Below are 22,535 nucleotides of genomic sequence, written 5' to 3'. Positions count from 1 at the left end.
TGTGCTTAACAGTGATATTATTCAACGCTCTGTAATCTATACAGAGGCGAAAAGTATCATCTTTCTTTTTCTTCAATATCACTGGCGAAGCAAAAGGTGAGAAATTGAGTTGAATCTGTCCCAATTTGAGGTATTCTTCCACTTGCCTTCGTACCTCCGCTTCTTCAGTAAAACTTAACCTATAGGGAGGTCTATTTATAGGCTTTGCCTCCTGGATTAGTTCAATCTTATGTTGAACATTCTGCTCTGGAGGTAACTCATCCCTAAAACAATCAAAGAACTCCTCGACTATTTGATCAACCACCTTGGCCATCTCTCCATTTTGGGTAACATCAGTGCTAGCCGAAGGACCATCAATCGGCTCTACCGATGCTGTATAAAGAAACAAAAACTCTTCTTGAGCTTTTCGAACTTCCATTACGGAAACCAACGGTCCTTGAGATATATCTTTTTCACCTCATAAGACATACAGCACATCATTCATCTTGAATTGATAAATGTGCTTTTTTCAATCTATGGTTGGATTCTTCCTAGAATGCCAAGCCTTACCTAGGGCTATATCTGCGTGAGCAAGCTTTGTCATTTCAAAATCAAGCTTCTCTGTATAATCCTGAATTCGAAGTTCCAACTGGGTAATCCTTTGCTCCCATACTTATAGTTGAAGTTCCGTCTGCCATTCTGACTGTGTATGCATAGTCAGACGGGCTAGTCTTTAATTTCAATCTCTTTACAAGCGTGGAGTTAATTACATTGTACGTTGACGCTGAGTCAAACAACACAATGACGTCATGATTGGCTACTTGCTCCTTCATCTTAATTAACTCCGTATCATTAAAGGCTGTATACCTCGTTGCTGCGGGCTTTGATAGGATATTATCAAGTGCACTATTTACAAGCTTAGCAAAAGACACACATAACAAAACAAGTACTGAGCTTTGAGAAGATCCCGCTAGCTGAATCTGCATTTGTTCTGCTCTGGGAGTTTCCTCCATTTCTATGTCGCATTTTGAGATCACCATCTCAGTCATCCAATGATCCTTGTTTCGTGGACAATCTTTCCACTGATGAGGCTGAAGACATCCAAAACACAAGCCTTCTCTCCTCGCTTTTTCTCTTTGCTCTGGGTTTAAATAAGACTTCGACCAAGTCCGAGCTGCCATCGGTGTTACTTTTCTTTTCACTCCAATGGTGGTACTTGGTTTAGAAGGGGTCTCAACTCGCTTCGCCTGCTTGGCTTGACCACTAGGCTGTGAGGCACTCCCTTTGCTAATCCACTTCTTCTTAAACCCAGTTTTCTTCGAGTACTCATACCGAGTCCCACTTGCACAAACCCACTTGGTATGTTCCCTTTGGCATCCTCATAGTTCAAGGCTATGGCAATTGCTTCATCTAGTGTGTTCGCATACTTAGCCCAAACTTCCATCTTGATCCGATCATTTAGTCCAAAGATAAAACCTTTTACCTGTACCGACTGAGGTAGAGGTTTATAAATTTTCATTACACTTTCTCTGAACTTATCAATATATTTAGCTACTGATAAATTTCTCTGACAAAGGTTTCGATACTGATCCCAAGCTCGGGATGCTTCGTCACGAGGTAAAAAGTGTTTTCTAAATTCATTTTTAAACCCCTCCTAAGTAGTGGATGCCACTCCATCTTTCTATTGTTTTATCTACCACCTATCCGCTACCTCATTATATGGGTGGCCTCGCGGATTTTCTTCATACCATTCCTGATTTCACAAATAGCGAAGGCCTCGTCCCATTTGTGTAACCAGGTCTCTATGATATCGGAACTACGGTCAGACATCCGACCGACCAGAATACTTTTCTGGTCTATAATTTCAATATTAGGCACCTTAGCTCTTCTAGGCTCGACCGTATGAACATTGGATTCAGGCTCCATTAGAGCTTTACCCTTCTCTTCACGAGATGGTCTAGTAGACATACTATGAACCATTTTTCTAAGCTCGGATTGCCGTATATTTGCTTGCAATTGTTGAGCTAAAATTTGTTGCAAGGCATCCTCCAATAATGCATTCTACCAGACAGTGTATGACCTACTGGGCACGACACTTGCGGGGTCGGCTGGAATCCCAACTCTACGAGATTCACCCTAGAAGCTGCTTCTTCAACTTCCATGAATACCGTTTTCCCTATACTAGGGAAATACATGCAATCTCAAATAATTCAAATACTGAGGGCAAATGAACTAGCATATACCACAACAAAATTAGAAGGCATAGAAAGCTCCTTGGTCTTATTTCTCGCTCTATACAGAGTAGAAATGTGCGGCCTTCAATGTATCGCCTCTATTCAACACCACGCCACTTTGATATATCCAAATCCACTCAAAAGCGCCTCCAAATTGATTTTTCGTCAAGTTCCGTCCAATTCCGTCAATATATGGACGGGAAAAAACGGGATTCCGTCATTGATTGACAGAATTCTATGTACCATAAATTTTGACTTCCCCCAATCGTTGTATTGACCTGGTCACGTCCACGGGAGTTCTAGGATATCTCAGGGCCAGCCAATACGATCATGTAACACTTGCATAGAGAACCCATTGCTAACTGCGTAACATTTTCTAGTGCAAGTTCAACCCGCAGCTAACAGAGGAGATTATGCATTCCTAGAATCAACTCCAGTGTGTCCAACCAACTAGAGTGCCTTACGAAATACATGTACACCTGCTACTCTCCCGCAATGGCCAAGCAACTAGTCTTACACATGTGTAACTGGACGAGGAGTCGCGCCACTTGTCTCTCTGTGGGGATTGTCCAAAGCTGAGGATGGACCAGAAATAGCTCAGTTGCGCTTCGTTTACTAGTTATTCATCGGGAATAGATGAAGCATCGAGTGGATTGTCAGCAACTGCGATGGCCCCTGACTGTTTGTCGTGTGTCACGATTGCTTCTTCGCTTGACGATCCCCTATGGGCACAATGATCCTCACGTGGCTCTAATACCAAATGAAATGCTCACTAACATATAAGTCGTTCCAATTAGCCAAATCTACGATCAATTACGGTGCAGGCACAAGTGTCTTTCCTCCCAGCCAAATCTCAGTGTTAGCAAGCTCTCACAAAATCTGAATCGCACGTGAAAAGCTTCTCCTTGCAAATCCACCAAGCCCCAATGCCCCAGATGCATCTAGTATGCCACATGTCCTCACTCTAGGGTACCTCTTAAATGCACCATATACCCCTCTCTTGGGATATCCATTACTTCACTTGTCCCTAGGCATATTACACATTCCATGCATTTAAGACCCATAGCCTTAGACCCATCTGGTCCGTGTCCTGTCACCCTCATCGAGGACCTTGACATTAACCCCTTTGACCATTTACATGAAGCCCAATAAATATAATATAAACATTGATCCTTTAAAGGAAAATGTCAACTGACCCTTCCGAGGCCATGTTACCTCAACTTGAGCGTAACAGGCTATAGGTTGACTGAACACTAGGGCTGGTCGGCCTAGATGTGCCTATCCATTGGGTTGTATAAGTGAGTTCCATTCCCACACCCACTCTCCATCACATTCACTTGTCCCCTCTTCATCCAATGAAAAGCACAAGAGTGTTCAAGGCATAGTGCACCCTTGCATTTTGGTCCTTCACCTCTCGTCTCAGGAGTTGTGCAAGGAAGGTTACTGACATATAGTAGCGGAGAGCGTGGTTTCCAAGAATTGTACAATGTACTTGTTGTAGAGCTCTTGATTGGGATGTGTTTATATAAATCTACTTTCTCTCTTCTATCTCTCTCGCTCTTGTGTAAACTAGTCTTGGTGAAAGATTGATCTTGCTATCGTGCACTACGTCCATGATCACTCTCGCATGCACTTCTCATAGTAGGGTAGAATGGCTAAGTCTCTAACAACAACGAAGACCTTGCAAGTGAAAGACCACTCCTTCAGGAGGTCTCACGAGCAAATAACCTCGTAACAAAATACCTTGTGAAGAAAAAAAAACTTATGCTAATTGAGGATCTCAAGCGATCAACCATAAAGTAGATTGCAGAGTCATTCACAAGAATCTCTACAAACTCAAAAAGAGCGAATCAACAGGGCACACTTGGAGTATGGGGAACTTACAAAAGGAAGTTCAGTGAGAACCCACCCATTTGATGCTTTAGCACGCTTTCCACCTCGTTGATTCCGTCTCCGACATCCTTGTCGAGAAATGTTGTTTTCCAATCTCCCATGAACACCCAGCAACACAACTCATACAAGCTTATACCTAGATGAATCCAGGAACATTCCCAAACTCATCCTCTAAAAACACAACATAGTGCAGTTTCAATCTCACGAGAGTCACTCATAAGATTGAAAACCATAAAGTCCTCCATCACGCATAGCAAGGACTAGCTACTACGACATCCCCACTGACGTCATCAGCGCCCAACAGTGGGTGTAGACCATAGTATAAAAGTATGCTCTCACACATACAAATCCACACACCCACACATACTTGAGCATCCATTTATACAAAGTCTTCGTACTAAGTTTCTGTCGGCACTCCGGAGGTGAAGGGCAAACTCAGCCATGACGAAGGCTAGCACTAAAGGAGAAGGCTAATCAAAAAGTAGTCCAAATCTCTTCATTCAAGCTACAACTGCTTGTGAAGTCTAAATGATTTCATTTTAGTCTCTCCCAAACGAGCATCTAAATCTAAATCTAGATGATAGGTCAACGCACCATTTAAGATAGAAAGAATTACAACAACACAACTCATACAGGCTTGTCCAAGTTAGTTGCTTAGAAAGGCCCCACCACTCGACTATTTTCTATCCTAGAGAAACGCCACCCCTCTTTCTCATGGTATAAAGATTGTCAGCCTTGCAAAGTGGCAATCGTGTTGTTGACAACTACAAGTGAATCACCCTTAGGTGAAGATCTCATACAGGATTTGACCGCTCTCACATGGAGGGCAACAATGGAAGATATGATTTTTGCGGAGCACTCAATCGAAACATACATTGCCATAGATATTTACCAAAGCTAGTGAGCTTTTACATATTTGCCGTCTAGGAGGGCTTGTTGATTCTTTTCCCGACCAGGCCAATAATAAACTCTAGCAAGAAATAGACAAGGATCTAAGGCCATGGTTCTCTACTTGATCTGGATTAAAGTGTGGTAGGTTATTATTGACAAGACCGGCCTAAAGAGCTTGGCCTTCTAGGGATGGGTGTCCTAATGGGGGAGCTGAAGTTGCAAGAAGGTAATCTTTTGTGGATTATCCTAGTGCACCCAACTTTAGCATGTTGAAGGTTTTGGATTGTAATAATGAGCCAAGTTGACACTCCACGGGATGAAGAGATGCCCTTACTTCCCCCAAGGTGTCAAGTGCTATGACATAAGCTCCTCGCTACATGATTGTTGTTCTCCAAATCCGATCGTCTGTGTTGAACAAACTTTATGGCCGTGACCTCACCAAGCAGCTAACAAGGATGATGGGTTTAGCTCATCAAGGATGATACAACAATATTGGGGTCCACGTGCTTTTCAAAATAGTCAAAACGGCCATCCTAGTAGGGTATCAAGTCCCCAGGGTTAGAAATAGCCAAGCTTAGTGGCTATCTTAAGCCAAAAAGCATGCCATTGTTACATTTGAATCATGAGAACATAAAATTTAGTTTCTCAAACAAGCCACGAAATTGAAAAAGGGCATAAAGGTCTAGATGTCAGATGATCTTACCCAAGCTCAACTAAAGCAGAAACTAAGGAGTTGGAGAAAGTCAAGGAAGCCAAGAAAGTAGGGAAATTAGTTGTTTACCATGACAGAAGAGCAACTATCAAAGACTTCAAGGTTAAATTTGTTTTATCTACATATACACAGTCTTAAACTGATGTATGAGAAGTGCATTTCCAGCATGTTTGTCATTCTGCCACACCATGTCAGCAATTGTAGCTGCACTAAGCGAAATTTCCTGTAGGCAAGCTCAGATGACAATGGACACACAAAATACTCAAGCCAAAGTCACCTGGAAGACATTGATTCTTCCTAAGTAGAGGGAGGCCTAGGTATCATAGATCCACTTCGTGTTCCCAATTGTACCAGTGGTGATATCATGTTGTACTCACATGGCATCTCTAGCACAACATAGTTGATGTGGCGTTGACCAACGATCCGCCAACATAGAGTTGACAAGCTGCCGATCTGCCTTTGACATGCTACACAACAAACCGTTCATAACTGGTCGATACATGGCAGTCTACCATGTGTCCTGGTCAAGAACTAGTCCATTTATGTGTTTGACAAGCCTAGTGATGTGCTTGGCACATGGCTCATTTGTGGATTAGTGGGTTCTCCCAGGTACTCATTGGCCTCTCCTCACATGGGGGCTTTGCAAATTGGGCGACCAATGACATACCTAGAAACCAAAGGGTGGAGAATTAATATTCAATAGATAAACCAATGAGCCATGTAACCAACCTTCACATGGCCATCAGAACTGCCACGTGGCCTCACCAGTCAGCATGCCATGTGGCTAGCCAGCCAAAAGTGGTTTGCCTACGTGATTGATTGCCACCTAGCACCCACCAATTTGGGTGTCTGGAGCATGTGCGCTATCTGCTCTAGGCCTAGCCATGTGCCTGGCAAAAATGTGCCTCGACTTATACTACATCCTATCCCACTTCTATCGTTCCTTCCCATTGGAATCAATGCTTAACCCCTTTTATGCAATCATTAGGTATGCGAATGAAGTAGAATTTAACCATCCAGTTGTCCAAATCTCACATTAAAGAAGAAAGTGGTTGCAAAAGCTCTACCGAATAATGGTCTCTACAAGAGGATGGCACACCAACTCCCATAAGGTGTGGCGAGAGACCAGAGGATGGCACTCATTGACATAAACATAAACTCTATAAGGTGTTGCATGAGCAGTGTGCTGCTTCTTGGATGATGGGCTAGCAAGCAAGACAAACGTTTCCCAAGACAACCAATATTAGGTCAAAACAGAGTGTCCTCCAATTGGTCCACTCAAATATCTATGGTAATATGTTAGCCCATCACTTGGAAGTGCAGTGCCTTTCTGATCTTCACTGCTGATGACTTCGGCTGGAAGATTCTGATATACTTCTTAAAGAATAAGTCAAAGACATTACAAAAATCCAAGGAATGTTTGGTTATGGCAGAAAATCGGTAAGACTTTGTAGATGCTACGGACTAACAAAAGGAGGGGTTCACCTCCATGGTCTGACCAATGCTGTGGATCACGCAGGGTAACTGTCAACAGACAATGGCTCAGACTTGGATAGCAGAGCGGAGTGGCACAACCATGTTAACAAAAGATTTTCGGCATAAGGATGGCTAGTCCAGTAGTCTCACAGACATAGGAAGAATGGATCCTTAATGGAGATGGCAGCATTAAAGATCAAGGGGCCAACCACTTTACGGATGAAACAGTGCACATTGATCTGTACCTACTCAATCAGAATCCGACAAAGACATTGAAAGAAAGACCCCTCATGAAGCCTACCATGGTAAAAGACCCTCTATTGAGCATTGATGTTTTTGGTCCTAAGTGTTATATACATGTTCTAGATGAGCGCAGGATGAAGCTCAATGCAAAATATCAAGATTGCATCCACAACAGCCAAAGGAAAATTGGCTCTATAACCCAACCACCATGAATATTTTGGTAAGCAAAGGCATGTTCAAGGAGCATGAGATCCGAGAAGGTGTCAAAGCACCAGAAAGAGTATCCAACCCTCGCAAAGATAAGCCGCATAGATAATATGGAAGAGCAAAAAGCGGCGGACATGGAGCCATCCTCCTAGAGGTGCCATAGCGGGCACCTCCAGCAAAGCAACATAAACTTACCTGAGGACTTTAAAAGACCAATGCATTGGTCGATGACCTTGAGTCCAGCTCCAATGACCTAATATTCATATGCATTGTCTTAAGTTCATTGCTTCCACGTTTGTGCATATGGGCATGGTCATTCTCTCACAATAAATATCAATCAAATTTGGTATTATCCCTGAGAACGCCAGCATATGCTGTAAGTACAGTTTGAGGAGAATTCAAGACCAGCCAACAGTTACATCTCGTTCTGTTAAACCTGAACCATACTTCTCAGCCAAACACATGCCCAAAATCAGCAGTCATGCTAAGAAGCAGATACAGTTCTGTGTGTTCCCTATGTAAGCAATCACAGTATTCTATCATTATTGTCATGCTAAGAGGCAGATACAGTTCTGTGTGTTCCGTATGTAACCATATTATCATTAGCAAGAAACCTATCTTCCCATTTGCAGATAAGGAGTGCTCAGAAAGAAAAATATATATTCCTGATGCCGATTATTTCCAAGTCCATGAAGTGCATTAAAAGATTATTATCTTTCCCTTTTTGCAGAGAATAAACAAATTCGGAGCACTTGCATTGGGATAGCTGAAAATTGTTTGCAGCATGGCACAACCAAGGACTGACATTTTTGTCCCAAATCCAGGTTTCCAATGTGCTGCACCATTGCTTCTAGCATAACTCTCAAGGAACAACAGTCGTGGCACCAAGCAAGCAGGAGGAGCAGCTTCAGGATTTATGGCATGTGCAAGTGATCGACACGCCTGCAGCACCACATACATGTCATTCACATGTAAGAGTTGACAGATCAGTCACACCATATGATAAACAAGACATAAGAAGAGTAGTGCACTCCATAATGTACCTCCTGTTCATGGGTGCCGATTCTTTTACAAGCTATCAAGAGACTTGTAATAACACCTGATCTCGATTCTTTGATCAAATTCCAAAAGTTTGCCCCAAGCTTTGCAAATACGACATTCACCTAAAATGACTATCTAAACATTAGCAAATCTCTCTCTCTCTCTCTCTCTCATAGGCCCACGAGGCCTCCTGAAGACAATAATACATCTCTCTCTCTCTCTCTCTCTCTCTCACGATAAGTGTGCCATGTGCCATCCTTTGAGCGTGATGCTATGCTCAAGCTGAGGTACATGACCATGGAAGTGTTAGTCGGCATTTTTCCCTTTAGAAAACAGACAATTGTAATTAATGTGTATTGCACTTCATGTATTTTGGCTGAAGGGGTTTAATACAAGGTCGTAGGTGGGGGTGATGCATGCAATGTGGACATGCCAGACACTCTAAAGCATGGTATCCGGTGTTACGGTGTTGGTTGGTTGTGTATTATGAGTGGTCATGTGTGGCATGCATGCATTAAACGCCTAGCTTAAGTGTATGTGCAAAGGGTGTGCCAAAGGTTGATATTTTTGGCATTAATTGCATTGGCCTGACGTTTGGGGAAGAGGTTGGGAGAGTGGTAAAATTCACGTGATGAAGTGGCTGGAAATTCTAGAAGCAAAGGCGTGTGCATGCAAGGTAGCTACATGAATCTAATCTCCAAACTTCTAATGAGCTGGCATGATACATGGCTGAATCAAGCATGAGGTGTCTACTGCTGAACTGATGCTATTCTTCATACTTCTGGATAGCGGGGATGGCGGTTGCTGGAGAGTTCGTAGAGGAGCTTGGTAATCCCGCAGAGGCACAATTTCGAAAAGGAGAGAGGGAGGGTTTTTGGGCTGCATGTTTTGGCCATACGAGCGGAGACCTGGGAGTGACCATGCAAGGTAGAGGTGAGACTGTTCAATCATCAACGTGCAAGCAATCGAGCACACTTTTGCTCAAGGTCTATGTACACATCATTCACGCTTTCATGTACAGGTGTGTATGATCTGTTTTGGGCTGCACATAGGGGAACTGTGTGGAGACGTCCGTCGCTTGCACACGAACGATGCACGGTCTGCTCACAGGGCTGCTCTACTCGTTGGCGTGAGTTTGTACAAAAAAAAATTGATGATGGTGTACAGGACAGCCTGAGTACAGCTTTTAGCACGATTTGCTTACAGAGTTTACGCAAGAGTTTTGATTGATCTAAGCATGGAGATTTGTAAAACTCCTATGTGGCAGAATCGAGGTTTTGGAACTATGCTTGTGTATATAAGGTCATGTATGAGCTGAGATAAAGGCATCTGTTTTGGGCGGCTGATCTGAGATCATCAAGGTCTTGGGAAATTCTAAATCATGAAAATTTCTGAGTATTTGTGTGCTTTGTTCCAGTCAGTCATTGTGTGTGATTGCCTGGAGTCCTCGTGCTCTAGATACCTGATGCATATGCTCTATCCCTTGAACTCCAAATTGCTGCTGATCCCACTGAAGACCCGGCTTTCAGTTTGCTTCTACAGATGTAACTAAAAGTGAAGAATGTATTTGTCTCTTGAGCTAGGACCGGAGGTTCCGGTGCTTGGAGTCTATTTAAGGGTTTTCATGTTGAAGTTATGTTGTCCTTCGCTCATGGCTATTGCTCGTCTTTGATTTTTCATCCGTTAGATGAGGAATGGGCTGGTATAACTCTTCTTAATGAAGAAGGTCTCCCCGAGTGCATCCTGCATTTGGAATTTTGTGACGAGGAAGACTATATGAGTAGATAGTGAATCTCTTGGAAATCAAAGTTGTCTATTGGGCCCTTCTTTCACTCTCTCTGTCCTTCCCCTTTTTCTTTCATCAACATCTGAGGACATTGATACCTGGAGAGCTCAAGTTCAGAGGCGGGTTCATCACTGAAGGTGGTGGTGCCATCAAGTGATGCCAAGGATGAACCTGTGTACCATACTGGTGTGCAAAAGCGGAACCGGACCTAGCGAGAGCAAGAGCCACTAGTTGAAACGTCAGGAGAAGACTACGATGACACCAAAGTGTTCTAGAGGAATACGACACAGGAGCTACTAGAGCATCTTCATCAACAAATTGGAATCAAAACAATGTGGGTCGGTAAGAGGGGATGTTGGAATAGGACTGGTCACCTCCCCACTTGTCCACATAGGCAGCACATGAGCTGTCATGTGGGCAGCAGAGACAATATGAAAGTACCTGGCAGAGGAGATCCACCATGGAGAGCAGATCTAGATCCAGATGCTGTCCACACATGGAGAGGACAGAAATGCACAGGTAAAACAGGTTCAGCAAAGGTACCACTCTAGCTCAGTCTGCAGCTCTTCTAGGTCACCTTCTCCTCTTGAATGTAGACCCAAGGTTGCCCAGCTGCTGCTCCTATCTGCTGTCCTGAGCGCTGCTCCAAGTGATATGTTATGAGGCCCAAATGGCCTCCTTTTATAGGGCTCAAGGCCCAGCCAACTTGACCGACCCAAGAGCCCACCTAGGCTGAGCTTCTAGACAGCAAGGTGGAAACGATCCTCTGGACGGAGAGTCTATATACGCTCAGTGGAGCACCAGGGTCAGAGATCTAGAGGTGACAGGCATATAGTAGGAGAAACTTTAGGTATTGTATCTTGTCCAATTTGTGGACGGACGAAAATATATATGAGTTGCTTCTATATTTGTCTTTGCGCACAGTCTATTTGCTAGTCTGCACACACATGAATGGTTGTGATGTACACACACTTGGTTATGAAGCTTGATTCCATAGTGAAACACTTCCACGTGTAATTCCTGGGCTAATGTATCAGCCTTCTGCTGCAGGATACCCTCTGGTGCGATTTCCTTTCTAACATTCTAGGCCCACCTAGGGAAATTGGGAATTTCGTAGAAAGAACACGTGAATTGGAACGTATGCAAATGACTCAAATCGTGGGTGTGCTGCAGAGTAAGGCTGGGAGGAAAAATACTGCAAACCCTGTTTTGTTTGTAGAAATCGGTCTAGTCTTTGTCACGTGATAAGATAAGGCTACCAGCCTACAAAAAGGCATCGTCTCCAATGATCTGACTATTTATCTACAACATCATTTGAGCCGTGCAATCTGCTCTCTCTCTCTCTCTCTCCCCCCCCCCCCCCCCTAGTGCTGTGTACTTTCTCTCTCCCTCCCTTCTTCAGTTCTAACTCACTCGCCCTTCCCATCGCTCCAATTTCTTTCTTTCTCTCTTTTTTTTTTTTTGGGGGTGGGGGTGGGGGGGGGGGGGGAGCCCTTATTTCTGGCCCCTTATGCTGTGTGCTTTCTCTCCCTCCCTCCACTCCTTTAGTTCTTAACTCACTTGCCCTTCCAATCTCTCCAATTTCTTTTTTTCTTTTTTTCCCCTTTTTTTTTTTTTTGGGGGGGCGGGGGGGGGGGGGGGGGGGGGGGGGGCGCCTAGTGCTGTGTGCTCTCTTGCTCCCTCCCTCCTTCATTCTAACAGGCTCCCCCTTCCAATCGCTCCAGAGTTAGTTCAATCACATGAGTCCCAGTTCCAATTTCTGAGAGAGATTGAATTTGCTGTAAATTTCAGCATGCTTTGAAGGCGTTTTCATTTGTTGCGTTTATTTGTCAAGCTGCAACTTTATTTGCCAGTGGAGTTAGCGGTATCAGAGCTTAGCATCGTACGATCCAAGCCGCCAGAGATTGTGGAGATTGCTGTGATTTGGAGAGAGCACCATCAAAGGAGGAGCTTTTAGCTGCAAACAAACCAGATCAGGACCTGCAAATTAATCGCAAATTTCCACACACAGCTTGCTCAGCCCCATCAAATTGTTTCAATCCACAAATTAAGCCAGGGAGAGCGAATGGATTCCCAGTTGTGATTGTTGGCAGAAATCACCCAGTCTGAGCAGCTCAACCAGCTTGTGTGAGCAACCAAGAGAGAGCTGCTTTTTGATCGCAATCCCCAGGCACAAATGTTCAGCTCATGCAGTTCGATCTAGAGCAAGTGAATTTGGCAATTTGGTGATTTTTGGTTCCAGAACTTGAAGCTGTTCCAAATCCGATCCATTTTTGGCTGCTTTTTGTCAACGATGTACTGCTTTCTGGACCAAAAAAGTTTTGAAACAATTCAACCCTGATTTTTTTTCCACTTTAAGCAAGATGGCTGATCCTTCAGAGCACGGAAGTTCAGCTACTAGACAACTCAGCAAAAGGAAACCTGCAGAGCCAGATGATGACTTTGACGAAGAGTTTGTAAAAGCCAATATCCAGGTGTTTAAGTCTTTAAAGAAGATCCCACGATTTCAGCATCTCTTTGCAGCTGATTCTACGGAGCGCATGTCCAAGCAGGTGATGGTTTGCTGGAGGCGTTTTCCTAGTCCATCACCACCCTGAAAGCACCATAGTTTGAGGCAAAGAGGAAGGCGTCCAAAGCCAAATAGAAGAAGAAGAAGATCTCCCACTTCTCAAGCAAAAGCACAAAAAAAATTCTCCTACAGTTCATGCCCCATTAAAATGCAAGTGCTGTCGAGCCCTCTGGTTTCCCGCCTGGCATCACCAAGCCATGGGCCTCCGTGATTATGGCTGGCATAACAAAATTAGCTCCAATTATGTCGCATATTGGAAAACTCTGGATCCATATTCAAGATTATGTGGATCAGGGAGAATTCTTCATCTCTCCATTGAATAAATATGGCATAGTTTTGGGAATTCCATGAATAAGAGTACATATTATGATGCCTAAAAGAACCCTTGTCTTCATGCATAAGAACAAAGAGCATCAGATTGTTGCTAAAGGAAAAGGGGAAACCAGCCCTATGGTATCCAGTGTTTCAGTTGGGAAAGCAATAAAGTCTTCCATTTCTGTGTACATGATTTTTGTGAGGGATAAGGTTGATGATCCAAAAGTTGAGTTGAATCCAAAAAAAAAAGTGAGATTCAGTTTCTAGAATCCTTTGAAGATTACTTTTCCGAGTCTCTGCCAAGAGAGCTACCACCTAAGAGACCGGAGGATCATACCATTGTGCTTATTCCGGTAAGTGAGCCTCCCAACCGGCAGCCTTATCAGGTGAGTGCAGCCTAGAACAAGGAGATCACGGCACATGTATAGGACTTTCTGTCCAAAGGACTCATACAACTTTTGTTCTTGTGCTATTGGTTCAAAAGAAAGATGGGTCCTATCATATGTGTGTTGATTATTGAGCCCTCACCAAGCTTACCGTCAAGAACCTATTTCTGTTTCCACACACAGTTGAATAGGTTAGAAGGAGCCACTATTCAGCTGGATTGATTTGAAGAGTGGCTATCATCAGATGAGGATCCATCCTCAAGATATTCACAAGACGGCTTTTTGGACGACCTTTGGACTCTACGAGTTCTTGGTTATGCCATTTGGTCTAACGAATGCTCCTACTACCATCAACAAGATGATGGACTAGATCTTCAAACCTCATAGGCGCTTCACAGGTACTATTTTTTATAGGTCCGGAGAGGAGCATGAGAGAGATTTGGCCATCATTTTTCAAGAATTGAGGAATAACAAGCTCTACATTAATGGTAAGAAATTGAGTTCTTTCTGGATAAAATCCTCTATCTTGGTCATGTAATTTCCAAGATGGAGTGCACGAGCTGAGGACAGTGCATGAAGTAGGCAGGTTTTTGGGACTTGGTTCCTATTATAGGAGGTTTATCATGCATTTTGCTGATATTGTTGCCCCGGAAGTGTTTTCAGATGGGGGGGAGCAACAAAAGATAGCATTAAACTCTCTCAAAGAAAAGTTGACTACGCAGCTCCTGACTTGATGTGGGAGCTGATTTCACGATTAAGACAGATTACCAAAGTCTCATGCGTTTCTTGACCCAAACTAAGATCTTAGAAAAGCACATGAGACGGCAAATTTTCTGTCCATGTTTCATTTTCAGGTCATGCATACTTCTAGAGCACAAAATAGAGTGGTGGATGCCCTATCAAGAAGGCCTCAAGTGAACAATGTCACAATAGCTTATCATAGAGACCTAGAGGACATGAAAGAGCATTATCTATACGACAAGGATTTCAAGGAGATCATGAAGAACATTCAGGAAGGTCAGTCATCTGACTAGTAACCCCTTAGGGAAGGGTATCTCATGAAGGATGATCATATATGTGCTACCTGAGATATGCATGAAAATTTCGGAGGAGTCACGTGCAACTCCTTATGAAGGCCACCGAGGTATTTCCTCAATGACACAAACCATAGAAAGGTACTTTTTTTGGCCAGGTATGCGGAAGGATATCCACAAGTTTGTAATAGAATGTCTTAACTATCAGGAAGTAAAGTATGAAAGACAAAAGACCCTTGGTCTTTTGATACCACTGAAGGTATCCCAAGCTCCATGGGAAACTATAGCCATGGATTTTATTTTTTATATTCCAAGGTCCAAGAATGGAAACGATGGATTTGGACCTAATACATATCCAGGAAGCATGCTCGCTTTATCCTGTCAAGAAGACTATCGAGGCTGACCACATGGCAAGATTGTTTTTGACACAAGTTTTCAAGCACCATGGGATGCCTAAGTCCACAATAAGTGACCGAGATCCGAGAATGACCACCTTGTTCTCGAGAGCACTATTCAATAACATGGGGACAAAGTTGGATTTCTCATCTTCTTTTCACCCCCAATCGGACAGTCAAAGCAAGATTGCCAATTCCATTGTGCTAGATCTCTTGAAGTATATGTGTCCGAGCTAAAAGCTGAATGAGAAAAGTATCTTTCTCTTGTTGGAATTTGCCTATAACAATACCACTCACAGCTCCACAAGGAAAGCCCCATTCGAAGTGCTCTATGAAAAGGTAATTTTGCCGCCTATGCTAAGGAGCAAGGATGAGATTTTTGCAGCTGATCAATATGATCCAGATCTAGAAACAGCCTTTTCTCAAGTTTGAACAACCATTGAAAGATCTACAGAGAAGAACAAGAGAGTTTTTGATAAACACAGAAGGCAAATGAATCTCCAAGAGGGAGATTGGGTACTTCTTGAGTTTGAGAAAGCATGGCTCAAGGAAATGAAGTGCAAAAAAAAGGTATATCCAAAGCTTTCAACCAGATACTATGGACCTTTCCGGGTCACAGAGCCAATCAATGAAGTCGTGATGGGATATCTCAAGGTGTATGCCCCAAGCACACCTTAGGTTCTATGTGTGTGTGCTAGAGGCACAGTTAGGTGCCCATAAGCACTGTTAGGTGGAGGTAGATGCCACATAGGATGATTGAGAGATTCTAGGAGCTGATTGAGGAGATGATTGTGGAGCTTGGTGGCTCATGTAGAGATGCCTACATATGGACCTCACCTTTCTTCATTCCATAAGCAAGCATTCTCCTTGTTTCATGTTCAGCTTCATGCTTTCCTTTCACTTCTTCAACATGGTATCAGAGCACTATGATCCTCCTTGAGCCCATTTATGACATGTCATCTTCTTCTTCTTCTTCTTCACCTTCCTCTCCATTTTGCCCCTTTCTGCCCAACCACTTGGAGGGCTGAGTTCTCTACCTACAAGCAACCATTCCAAGAGTCCTTCTGGCTGGAGAGACCCTTCCCGTATGGGCGACCTTCCACGTCAGAGCAATTATCAAACTCTTATCAAACATAGAGAAAAACAATACCAATGCCAAATTAAAAATATCAATTTTTGGCGTCACAGTACCTTGTCAAGTTCAAGAACTACTTGGCACTAGATGCCAATTGGGTCATGAGGAGCTTTTCTCAGAGTATCCACGAGTTTTAGAGTTGTGCCAAGAAACTTTTCAGCCTAGGGCAACTAATTAGTCAAGGGGATGTCATGAAATTATACTTATCCCAAGAAAGAGAAATCTTCTTATTATTGACTTCGGTCAAAGAAAGCTGAATTTAGTCAACAAGAGCACGGTTCTCTTCCTATGCTTTTGCATCGGTTAATGTGCATCGTGGGGACGCCCACAAGGGACTAGGATTAGTCCAAGAACTAGAATGCATGCATTAGCTAACCTCTAATGGGTTAATGTTTTATTTGTTGCAGGACCAAGGGAAAAGGGTGTCAAGGTGGACTACCAGCTTTTACGAAGGGCCCACGTGGGGCAAAGTGCGAATTTCAGACTTATGGGTGCCCTTCCTAGAGAAAAGCAATATTCAGCCAGCTTTTCCTGGCTGAAAGCTCCAGCTTTTAGGGCAAAGCTAAAAATATCAAGGCTGCCCCAGTTTTATAAATAAGTGAGCTTCTAAACTCTTTGGATCAAAATTCCAGTTGTATAAAATTCATGCTCCGCTGTGAGCCAGCTTGTAACCAGTTTTCTATTGCAATAAAACCTTTGCAGCCCTTATTTCTAGCCCCTAGTGCTGTGTGCTTTCTCTCTCTCCCTCCCTCCTTCGGTTCTAACTCTCAATCGCTCCAGTCCTCTCGCACAATTCCTAGTTCTAGTTTCTAAGAGAGATTGAATTCACTGTAAATTTCAGCATGTTTTGAAGGCGGTTTCAGATTAGGGTTTGCTGTGTTTTACGAGTTTATTTGCGAAACCACAAACATTATCATACCCATTCACAAGGTAGGGGAGCCCGGTGGACGTAGGTAGCAATAAAACTATCATGGTTGGCCATTTGATGGCCAAGGTATATGGTTCAACCCTTGAGATCACCTCAATGAGCATGCTAAGAGTGCAAGCGACTAGATAGGCAGGCTTCAAATGGGACCACTCCACATTGGATCACATCTTCACCTTGAGATCCCTCGTAGAGAAGGCTCGATTCTGGAAATAGAGAGTATGGCTTGTGGACGAAATCATCCTTCCCTTCTTCATTCTGACATCGCAAGAGATTCGTTAGATCATGCGAGACGACCTATGGCAAGTATATATTTATAGGACATGGGTATTCCTCCTACATCCACATGCGGCCAAGATAGCCTTCTACTATAGAGAGCATTTCCTACACCTAGGCGAGGACAGGTTCATAAAGGCACCTAGATGCTTACAAATCCACCTCTCCCATGCAATACAAATCACGATGGGCCAGCTTAGGACCTCATCCCAAATATTTCAAATCGAGGCAATATGCGAGATTGCAACCCCACAACGTCATAGAGGCATGAGACTTTGCCTCTTTGCAATACACAACTAAGGAGCACATCTTGATGCATTGACCTAGACACCGTGAGAGCCAAGGGAGGTATCATTGCCTTGTCACTCATGGATACGCCGATATGAGCAGATTCATTGACTAACCACATCAGAGATGTGCCACACTCTTTGTACACGAGTTCACCCGACTCGCATCTAGACTCATGAGATCCACCACAGTTCATGTCCCCAAACACCAAGATGGAAATCGGACATAGGTCCCATGAGTACCAGACTCTTTTGAGGTATCATCATTGTGGCATCTCAATGTCAGGATGCCTCCTACCATCCATGTACACCCTACGGAGAGGAATCAAGAACGCCAACAACGAGAGATCTCGGACATGTTTAAGGCAATGAGAATCCCGATCGGACCCCAGTCGGACCCACATGGAGCTCAAATTACTCATGATGACACAAACTGAATACTTTCTTGGAGAGATAGACACCTCTAGTTCCCCCCATGGTGCTGTATTCTCATGATGATTTTCAACTTTTTGGTCTCATAGGCTTCTTAAATAAATCTTTCTTCCTTTCCTTCTTTCTTTCTTTCTCTCCGTGCATATGTGCATGCGTGAGTGTGTCAAGAAGGTGAACACACTTACCAACAGTGTTCCCGGCTTTAAATAGATAATGCATCAAAATATAGGAGCATCAAGGTTATCCTAAGAGTACAACAACACAAACAAAAACCCATAGCACACTACCTGATCTCGATGGCGGGCAGATTTGATTAATGCTTGCACAACAAAATTGGCTGATCGATGCAGTGAAATTTCAAGGAAATTATCATAACAGATTTGTTGAAACATTTCCAAGTAAACAGCATCCGGAGCTACTTCCAACATTACCTGCTAGAAGAAAATGAGTTAAAACAAGAGATCAACAAAAAAAATCCTGCTATTATCATGCTCGTTTGAAGCTTTGGATGCTGACACAACATAAAAATATCCAGAGAAATAAGACTGTATTTTGTCCGGCAAGGAGGAGAAAAACATGCAAAACCTTACCTCAACTAGATGACTGCTGCTATTGTCAAAGATCAGCTGCTTTAAGTTTCCACGAGGGACAGCTCCAAAGGCATTTCCATTTCCATTTTCAGTATCACAGTCCAAGACAATTTTGATGGCCTTCGTAACTGCAGCCGCATCTCCTTCCAGAATCTTCAAAATAGCCTGCAGAGAAACAAAAATATCAAGCCACGACCTTACCCTTTTTCTCTTACTATACAAGAATGATCCTTAAGGGACCAACAAATCTAACAATTTGAAACACAGAATGATGTGCATGTCAAAAGGTGATCAGGGAATCAAGCATAATGCACACTGAAAATTTAACATCCACATGGAGAACATGACCGATAAACCCTTCATATGCCACTCAGACGACAAGAATGGTGTACACTGTAGAGAAGCTACGGGAAAGACACAACTAGAAAATTTGTTTAAGAAACTGTCCACTTGAGAGAAAGAGATCTCTTAAAATGTATACCTAGATGAATCCAGGAACATTCCCAAACTCATCCTCTAAAAACACAACATAGTGCAGTTTCAATCTCACGATAGTCACTCATAAGATTGAAAACCATAAACTCCATCACGCATAGCAGGGACTAGCTACTATGACATCTCCACTAATGTCGTCATTTGAGCATCCATTTATACAAAGTCTTCGTACTGAGTTTCTATCGGCACTCCGGAGGTGAAGGGCAGACTCAACCATGACGAAGGCTAGCACTAAAGGAGAAGGCTAATCAAAAAGTAGTCCAAAAACTGTTCATTCAAGCTACAACAGCTTGTGAAGTCTAAACGATTTCATTTTAGTCTCTCCCAAACGAGCATCTAAATCTAGCTGATAGGGCAACGCACCATTTAAGATAGAAAGAATTATCGCAATACAAACAGGCCGCAACTTGGACGAAAACTTCCATTCAAAACACATTAAACCAGAGGTGGGAGAGTGAAAACTCCATCCCTAGCCTCTATAATATGAATAAACAACACTGAAGGTGGTCTATAATGCCACATCATCCCAATTGGAGTAATATGAAAAACAAGGAGCAATCCCAGGTCCTCATGAATGTTATCAATCTCTCTCAAGCAGAGGTCCCACTCACTCCAAATAGTAAAAAAAGAATGGAAGGAATGCTGGAAACAACCTCCCAAGCTGAGCCCGCCTGTGAACAAGGTAGTGGGTCTTGAACCAGGATGGGAACTAAAAACAAATCATGAGGTTCCATGGTGCTCGATTTAAAGGGCCACGCCCATATCAACGTTGTGTGAAAATGGCATGGTCATCAGGCTCTAACTCATATAGAGCAAAGGCACCAAACCCTCTGCCCCAAAAAGCTACTCCCCACGTAAGTATATACCTAGATGAATCCAGGAACATTCCCAAACTCAAACACAACATAGTGCAATTTCAATCTCATGATAGTCACTCACAAGGTTGAAAACCATAAACTCCATCATGCATAGCAGGGACTAGCTACTATGACATCCCCACTGACGTCATCAGCGCCCAACAGTGGGTGTAGACCATAGTATAAAAATATGCTCTCACACATACAAATCCACACACCCACACATACTTGAGCATCCATTTATACAAACTCTTCATACTGAGTTTTTGTTGGCACTCCGGAGGTGAAGGGCAGACTCAGCCACGATGTCATGCTAGGACAGCTCAACACAGTTAAGACATAAAAAGAAGCATGGGATATGTTCGCAGCTCTAGCACTAAAGGAGAAGGCTAATCAAAAGGTAGTCCAAAATCTCTTCATTCAAGCGACAACTGCTTGTGAAGTCTATAAACGTTTCTCTCCCTAACGAGCATCTAAATCTAAATCTAACTGATAGGGCAATGCACCATTTAAGATAGAAAGAATTATCACAATACCAGCAGGCCGTAACTTGGACGAAAACTTCACAAGGTGAAATTTGCATGTCTGCTAATACGGCAAAAGCATATACCTAGATGAATCCAGGAACATTCCCAAACTCATCCTCTAAAAACACAACATAGTGCAGTTTCAATCTCATGATAGTCACTCACAAGGTTGAAAACCATAAACTCCATCATGCATAGCAGGGACTAGCTACTATAACATCCCCACTGACGTCATCAACGCCCAATAGTGGCTGTAGACCATAGGATAAAAATATGCTCTCACACATACAAATCCACACACCCGAGTTTCTGTCGGCACTCCGGAGGTGAAGGGCAGACTCCCCATGTAAGTATAGTAAGAGCAAACTCATAAACAGCATTCGTACACATTAGTGATTCCTTTTATTCTAAAATATTTATCTTAAATAAAGTCCCAGACTCTTTACTAAGCTCTTGACTACTAGGCTCTTTTCCACGGTCTTGACTACCAAGCTCATCACTACCAATCTTTTGACTACCAAGCTCTTCACTACCAGGCTTTTGACTAGCAAACTCTTGACCAAAAGGCTCTTGGCTATGATCATATGTTTACTGACCACACGTGAGTTGTGCCCTGCTTGTGGAAATACCCAGACCCTATGAAATCAATCTATGGGAAGTGAGGATCAATAAGGTCTCTCTCCAAGTCGGGCAGTTCCGCATTTCATCACACAGATTTCACATTGGGATTGGACGTGGGCAGAGGGCATAACCAGAGAGGATCGCATCTACACTTTATGTGATCATCAGGAGAGGAGCATTTCGCTTTCAAATGCCCTATACACTATGAGATCATAGGTCACTATCATTGTCATGTAACCTGATGCTCTCAGGATTTTTGTACCATGCAGAGACTTGCTGTGCAGAAAATAGATGAATATAAAAGGCAAACTTAAGCAAGAGAAACACAAGAGCTTTACCTAACTATAGTACACTGCTTTATTTATACATGGTTGCCAAATCAGCATACAAAACTGTGCCACTCCCTAACTACGACATGCGGGAGATGGAACTATGCTGCAAAATAGGACACCCAAACCTCACACATATGCTGGCTGGAAGCGCTGCTGAAGGCTAGGAGCTGAGTCCTGAAGTGAGGAAGGCTCGAGGGTGGTCGGGAGGATCGAGGCGCCTGCGCTATAATTCTGGTTGGATTGAGGACGAGATTCTAGGTCAGTGATAGGGCTAGATCCTGCGGGGTCGAGTCACCAGTGGGACTGGAAACTAAGCCCCCTAGTCCTGAACACTTCTGATAAGAAGGTGAAATGTGAGTCATGCAGACTAAAACTAATGTGGCCAACTTAGCTGTAAGGGCAGAAACCCCATAGGAACTAACCGGAGCTAATGAAGAGGCCTAATGGGTGGGAGACCCATCACACCTATCTGCTCCATCTAGGGTGTCCCCTTGGGTGGAATCCCCAAGAAAACTAACTGTGGGAAAGAGAACTCCTTCGAGCGATGGACCCAAGAGGCTCATCTATGACAAATGCTGATGGGTCTAAGATATCTCCAAGGGTGAAAGACCCATCCCTCATAGCTGTGAAAACCACATGTTCCCCTACTAAAGCTGATCCAACTAACTGAGTTCCTGGAGTGAAAGACCCAAAGGAACTACCTGAACATGATAAAGCTGTTGGACGAGTAAAATGGACTACTGATCCTCTCGGGTGGAAACTCCAAGAGAATAGGCTGTTGCAGCTGGCGGAGTGAAAGACCCAAAGGAACTACCTGAACATGATAAAGCTGTTGGACGAGTAAAATGGACTACTGATCCTCTCGGGTGGAAACTCCAAGAGAATAGGCTGTTGCAG

General features: G+C 43.4%; 1 protein-coding gene across 2 annotated transcripts in view; it reads right to left on the bottom strand.

Annotated features, from left to right (window-relative positions):
• LOC147891150 (pumilio homolog 23-like) overlaps positions 1–22,535 on the bottom strand; it is a 50,279-nt gene that overhangs the window by 5,784 nt on the left and 21,960 nt on the right. For both annotated transcript variants that reach the window (XM_087390019.1, XM_087390020.1), the window contains exons 4-7: positions 18,807–18,971; positions 18,504–18,647; positions 8,679–8,798; positions 8,392–8,577 (exon numbers count right to left, since the gene is read on the bottom strand). In XM_087390019.1, coding sequence (XP_087246145.1) covers positions 8,392–8,577; positions 8,679–8,798; positions 18,504–18,647; positions 18,807–18,971 — 615 coding nt within the window. The remainder of the gene's footprint in view (positions 1–8,391; positions 8,578–8,678; positions 8,799–18,503; positions 18,648–18,806; positions 18,972–22,535) is intronic.

Source organism: Dipteris shenzhenensis, chromosome 18 (genome assembly GCF_047967505.1).
Source record: "Dipteris shenzhenensis isolate YYH24624 ecotype China chromosome 18, Dip_SZ_1.0, whole genome shotgun sequence".
Taxonomy (NCBI): domain Eukaryota; kingdom Viridiplantae; phylum Streptophyta; class Polypodiopsida; order Gleicheniales; family Dipteridaceae; genus Dipteris; species Dipteris shenzhenensis.
Note: the sequence above shows the minus strand (reverse complement) of the source record. Positions and strands in the feature narration are given on the sequence as shown.